At 38.8% G+C, this 6,571-nt stretch overlaps 1 protein-coding gene across 1 annotated transcript; it reads left to right on the top strand.

The window, feature by feature from the left end:
- The first annotated feature begins 946 nt into the window (after positions 1-946).
- Positions 947-1,408, top strand: LOC143886101 (uncharacterized). The gene has a single exon (XM_077390071.1). It carries the CDS (start codon positions 947-949, stop codon positions 1,406-1,408), a length of 462 nt encoding a protein of 153 aa, XP_077246186.1.
- Positions 1,409-6,571: the final 5,163 nt, after the last annotated feature.

Below are 6,571 nucleotides of genomic sequence, written 5' to 3'. Positions count from 1 at the left end.
AATCAACCCGATCCAATCTGATCCAATGGTGAATCTTACATATTCTAACACAAGATAACATAGACAAGGTTGATCAGTTGGGGGACCCTAGGCGATGGAGATTCTTGCAACTTGTCTTGCAGAACCATGTCAACTCGGTCGCCTTCTTAAGTTTTGGCCAAGACTTGAGGTTGGACACAAATATGAAGAGACCACCAAAGAATAGAGAGATCACTTCAAAACCCTCTTGAGAAAATACTCTGAGAAATATAGTTTTTCCTTTTTCAAAACCGAGCTGATTTGGCCCCCGAATATGGACCCAAGAGCAACTCCAAGCAAGAAATTGAGATCCATATCTTGTACTTTGGCTTTATCATTCTTGTGTATCTTTGTTAACTATCTTATCTCTCTGATCTGTCAACAACTTGAAATCGTTTTCATATAAAAAATACAAATATTGAATGCCCAGTGAATATTCAAACCATATTTTCACGCTCAGCCCGATCTCCGACTGTAATTTTCTCAGCAAGTAGTCGACTTCTTTAGAAATATAGGTTCCTCCCCGCGTAAGAAACTAAGAAAAGGGTTCAGTAATCTTAGTATCCTCTCGAGGCGGGAATTGCTAGGCAATTTCCCAAAAGATCACTTCTCAGCTCACTTTTTCAGGATAGAAAAACCACATAGCAACAGATTTTGTCTTATTCATTTTATGCGGCTCTTCTCTCCTGAAATAGTTTTTACCAAATCTCCCTTGAGTAAAATGCAAAACAAAGAGCTGACCTAGCTAGTAGAGGGAAATAAAAAAGAGAGGATACGTGGAAAGTCATACCATATAAAATAAAAGCCATTAATGACATATTCAAATATAAAACTCTAATTAGAAGTCAACTATAAGAAGAAAAAAACGCTATAAAAGGCCAATCTATCCACCATGTGAGACATATAGAGAGAAAGAGAGAAAGAGGCAATGGCAATGGCAATGGGATGCATGGGAACAAAAACCATGGCAATGGTGGTGGCTGTAAGCTTGTTAGCCGCGTGTGGGGCGGCCCAGAACATCCTTAACAGCGGCCAGAGTCTGAACACCGGCCAGTCATTGGTGAATGGGCCGTACATGTTTGTAATGCAAGGTGATTGCAACTTAGTGCTGTACATGAACTCAAGGCCTCTTTGGTCGTCCGGGACAGGTGGGAGGGGAAGTACTTGTCGAGTAGTGATGCAGGGTGATGGAAATCTGGTCATCTACTTAGGTTCTAGTGCGATGTGGGCGAGCAATACAGTTCGTGGCCCAAACGAATATCGTCTGGTTGTTCAAGGCGATGGGAATGTGGTCATCTATGGGGCGGCTCTCTGGGCTACTAATACTGTTCAAAGTAGCAGCTTTCCACCTGGGAAAATCTTGCCTCCAAATGGGAAGTTCTTGCCCTAGTTGTAGTTTTTTAGTTTTTATGGGGATGGTAATCTCGCTTTCTCGACTTTGAGACTGCAATCTCTATGGGTTTGTTTGAATTTCGAAGTCATCTTCTTTTTCGTTTCTAGTTTTTATGGGAAGTGTAATATTTGGTTAAATGGACTATGATAAGTTCATATGAGCTAAGGAACAACCTCAAGTGTATGAGAAATAAATACATAAATAAATGGCTTCAATATAAGTTTGGATGAGTCTCTTTTTCCTTGTTTTTAATTCAAATAAATCAAATAGGAAACCCGAATCTGTATTTGAGATAGATGTCAAAATTAATATAGAGATATTCACACCATATCAAAATTGAAAATAATCCATAAGTGTGCATGAGATGGGACACTAGCATATCACTGTGACCCTTCCGTTGGGTTGAGCCACAACATACAATTAGTTTCAGGTCTTACATGTACAATACCACAATCCTACTGAGACACCAGGCATATCAACACCCTTCAGTTGCGCCGAATTCCAACACACAATTGATTCTTAAATTACAAAGTCACCATGTGTGAATAACATAACGTAAGGGTGCCATCGTAACTCTTCCGTTGGGTCGATCCACAACACATAATCGGTTTCTTATCCATGAGACCGACTAGACCTAGACAACACAATATACATACATACATACATACATTTTTATTGGAATAGTAAGATCCAAGCCTCAGATAATTCAGAAACCCCTGGCAACATCTCCAAAGCACCTCAAAATCATAAGAATCTAAAGTAGGACAGTAAGATTAGTATATTTCCTTCTCTTTTGTCCCACTAAGATTAGTAACTTCCTTTTTTCTTCTTCACTAAGAATAGTATCTTTATTTCTTTCTTTTAGTAGGGAGTTTTTAGTTAGCAAGATTAGTATTCTAATTATAGATACTTTCTTTTTATGGTAGAATTTAGTTTCTTGTTTTCCTATAAAGACGAGAGCTTGTATGTAAAAAAATCAATCAAAAATATTGGAAAAATGTTTCTCACTTATCTCTCTATTCTTCCTAGTGGATTCTAGGATTCTTCTTCTTCCCTTCTCTCTCTCTTTTCCTTAGTGGATTCTAGGATTCTTCTTCTTCCCTAGTAGATTCTAGGGCCTATTTTGAATCTTACGCTTCGACTGTGATTCACGCTTGATCTGTTGCGTTAGTTGGTATCAGAGCGAGGTCTCTCCTAGAATTGAACCCGCTTGTGTCATCCATCAAATACCATCAACCGCGGCTCAGATTTATGATGCGGATTTCCAGAACAACTGGGTCCGGCTAGCTATCACCATCGCTTGGGTCTCCCTATGAGGAAAACACACGGCAATGTGTGCTACCACGCGCGCCCACCTTTGCAAACTTTCGGATCAGTCTTATTATGGTGGTGCACGAAAAGCAGAGACGCAGGAACCCTTCCATGATCTCATACACCAGTAAGGTACAAAAAAGAAAGAAAGAAAGAGATAAATAAACAAAAGACGGGAAAAGGTGACTACCAGATCTTCATTTTCATTCTTGTGTCTTGATCATTTCATCTTTTGCAGAAAAAAGATTTCAAACCATACCCCTTTTCTTACCCAAGACACTCCCTTTCCCTTTTTTTACTCCGCAAACGGTAACCTTCCTTTGGCCCCTACCCCTCTTCCTACCTCAAAACAGCCCCACTTTGCACCCCAAACATCCCATAAAATAGCCACCCTCACCCCTTTTTCTCTCACACCTACGACCCAACAACAGATGACCAGATCCCCTTTATACTTGTCCGGCTAACCCCTCCTTTTCATCTTGCTTTTAGGCCCAATAACCCTTCCAAAAGCAACAACAGAATACTACCCCCTGGTGCTTTTATTTAGCCACCCCCAAAACCACAAGACCCCACTTGCATCATATATTTATCATTTGGCTAATCTCCCTTACATTCATGGCTGGAGCCAATCAACTAGAGATAGAGATGGACATATCTTCTCGCATCACCCATCATTTATCCCACCTTTCTTTGGATGCTTTTCAGCCACACGGGATCACTTGTCAGAGCAGCCAGGCAAAATCTTCTTAAAAATGATCCTGTGTGACTGCTCTGAGACTGACATTCGACATAGCCTGCGAAATGCCTCTTGCGATGGACGCTAGCAAATCCCCTATGACAATTGGTTTTTATATTTTCTTTCCTCTCTCTTAAAAGTTTAATTCCGCGTTGGAATGTAGTAAATACGATTACATACTTATTTAGCATGCATATCATCTTTGTGTTGTGGATGAGAAGTAAAAGTTTAAGAAACAGGGAGCCCACACGGATATGCCCCCATTGAGCCTGCATGAGGGGTTTGACAAAACCGGTCTAAAAACTAGTTAACCAAGCGTTTGCATGTAATATCATACATGCGGCCGGGTTGGCCTACCCAATCAACCGACCTGGCTCCATTAATGCATGTGCAGCCGAAACTTTTTATTTTTTATTTTTATTTGTAAATTTTTTTAATTTATTTATTGCAAATTCTGCCTTTAAAATTTCTACAGAGATGATAATTCATTTCTACAACTATCCCGCAACTATTAAACCTCCAACAGTGTGAAACAACCCGTAACTCCAAAAGCTTAAGTTGTTAGAGAAGGTATTATTTAAGCTTTTATATCTTACACTCCCCCTCAAGTGTAGACCCACTTTTTAGGGTCGGCCTACATGTGGCACATGTGGCTCCTATTTTGGGTTGATCATTTGATGTGGGTGCTTAAGAGGGAAGACGAAGAAAATTAAAACTCAAGAATACAACAAGAGAAGAAGAGCCAAAATGGGAGCATTGCTCAACCCAATTGATATTCCATCAATTACATAAGTTCATCAAATCCAAAATCCACTCTCAAGATGGTTTTTAACCCTTTAAATAAAAAAAAACAAGAGAAAATCCGTTCAATCTCCTCCACAAGCTAACTTAGGGACTAACATAACATTAATTGCATTGGACCTCGCTAGTTTAGACTAGCTTGAGAACCCACAGACACAGTCCACTAAAACCTACCATAATTTTCTAACTAGTTGTCAAATTTTCAAGCAAAAGTACTTGTTGGAAACAACTCAAAATGACCTACAACTTTGTAGCATATTACTTTCCATGATTCTGCCATTTAGAAGCCAAAAAATCAGGTTAAAAAACGGGTAGCAACATTATTGCGAGAATGCACCTTGAAACCCCACCAAAGCCATGCACCCATGGCTGTCATGTTAGCACTGCATCACCATTACATGTGGCTTTTTAAAATCCAATGAGTTTTGAACCCAGGCCAATTGCTCTTGCTCTGAAACCATGTTAAACGATCAATTACTCCAAAAGCTTAAGCTATTAGAGAAGGGGCTGATATTTAATCTCTTATACTTTACAAATAGTCTTGCAATTTAGCATCTTTAATGTGTAATTTTTTTTAAATTTTAGAATCTTACGATTCTAATGGATAGATTATTCTAAAAACACAGTATTTTAACTATAGTGGGGTGATTGGGCCTATATCTTTTGTACTAGAGTTTTTTTTTTTTTTAGAAGCTTCCACGTTGAGTGGGAGATTGTTGGGGCTTCCACGTGAAAGCAAAGATCCCAACATTTTCTTGGGTTTTCTCAGGTTGCGTGTTTCTGGGTTTTGTGTTAATCCACTCTAGTCTGTGTAATTTAACTCCATGCAAGAAATTTATCTTGAAATTGGGCTATATATTTGTTAACTTCTTGAGATCTACTAGATCATGGAGATAAATTAGTCAACAAAGAAATTTATAAACAACTTGTAATAGTTTTCATATAAAAAAAAATACAAAATTTGAAAGTGCAAACATTCAAACCACTCTTTCACACTCCAGCCAATGTCTGACTCTAATAATTTTCTCAACAAGTTGTCGACTTCTTTAGAAATATAGGTTACTCACCGCATAAGAAACTAAGAAAAGGATTCATTAATCTCGATATCTCGTTGAGGCGAGATTTGCTACTGAATTTCACATAAAAACATTTTGAGGCTTACTTTTTCAGGATAGAACAACCACCTAAAAGTAGACTGTCTTATTCAATTAACTCATCACAGGTGGCTGTTCTCTCCTGAAACAGTGAGCCGAGATTTTTTTTATTTTTATTTTTTTGCAGAATTGCAGTGTAAATCTTGCTTGAGTAATATGCAAAACAAAGAGCTGACCCAAGAGAGAGCGAGAAAAAAGGCAGGCTAAGAGGAAAGTCCTACCAAATTAAATAAAAGCCGTTAATAACATTATCAAATATAAAAGAGAGGATACGAGGAAACTACTACAAATAAAATAAAAGCCATTAATAACATTATCAAATATAAAACTGTAGAGATTTGCTTAGCAATTTCATGGAAAGCCATTTTGCCTGTCACTTTTGCATGTGAGAACAGCCACCTCAGATGAATTAATTGAATAAGACAAAATCTACTCAAAATCAATCTTTGTGGCTGTTCTCAAATGAATCAAATCAATAAGACAAAATCTGCTTAAAAGTTAACCTTTATGGCTGTTCTCACATGCATAAGCCATGAAATTGCACGCCAAAACTGTAATTAGAAGTACACAATATATAATAGAAAACAACATATAAAAAGCCAATCTATCCATCTTGAGAGAGAGAGAGAGAGAGAGAGGCAATGGAATGCATGAGAACAAAAACCATGGCAATAGTGATGGCCATAAGCTTGTTAGCCAGGAGCACCACCGCCGGGAACAGCCTGCACAGCGTCCTGTACAGCGGGCAGAGTCTGAACACCGGGGACTCGTTGGTGAATGGGCCGTTCAAGTTTGTAATGCAAGGTGATTGCAACTTAGTACTGTACATGAACTCAGGGGCTCTTTGGGCCACCGGGACAGGTGGGAGGGGGAGTTCTTGTCAAGCAACGATGCAGAGTGATGGAAATCTGGTCATCTATTTAGGTTCTAGTGTTATATGGACGAGCAATACAGTTCATGGCCAAAACAATTATCGACTTGTTGTTCAAGGAGATGGGAATGTGGTCATCTTTGAGGGTAACATTAACCCGGTGACTATCTGGGAAACTTATACTGTTGAGATTTATTAGGAAACTCCTGCGCTAGATTTTTTTTAGTTTTTTTGGGGAAGGGTAATCTTGTTTCTCAGGTTTGAGAGTGCTATTTCTCTGGTTTGCT

Source organism: Tasmannia lanceolata, unplaced genomic scaffold, assembly GCF_043159265.1.
Source record: "Tasmannia lanceolata isolate RefF3 unplaced genomic scaffold, GAP_Taslan_0.1 ptg000011l, whole genome shotgun sequence".
Lineage (NCBI taxonomy): Eukaryota > Viridiplantae > Streptophyta > Magnoliopsida > Canellales > Winteraceae > Tasmannia > Tasmannia lanceolata.
Note: the sequence above shows the minus strand (reverse complement) of the source record. Positions and strands in the feature narration are given on the sequence as shown.

Excerpts from the sequence above, each read along its gene's own strand:
- LOC143886101 (XM_077390071.1), top strand. The coding sequence starts at position 947 with ATGGCAATGGCAATGGGATGCATGGGAACAAAAACCATGGCAATGGTG.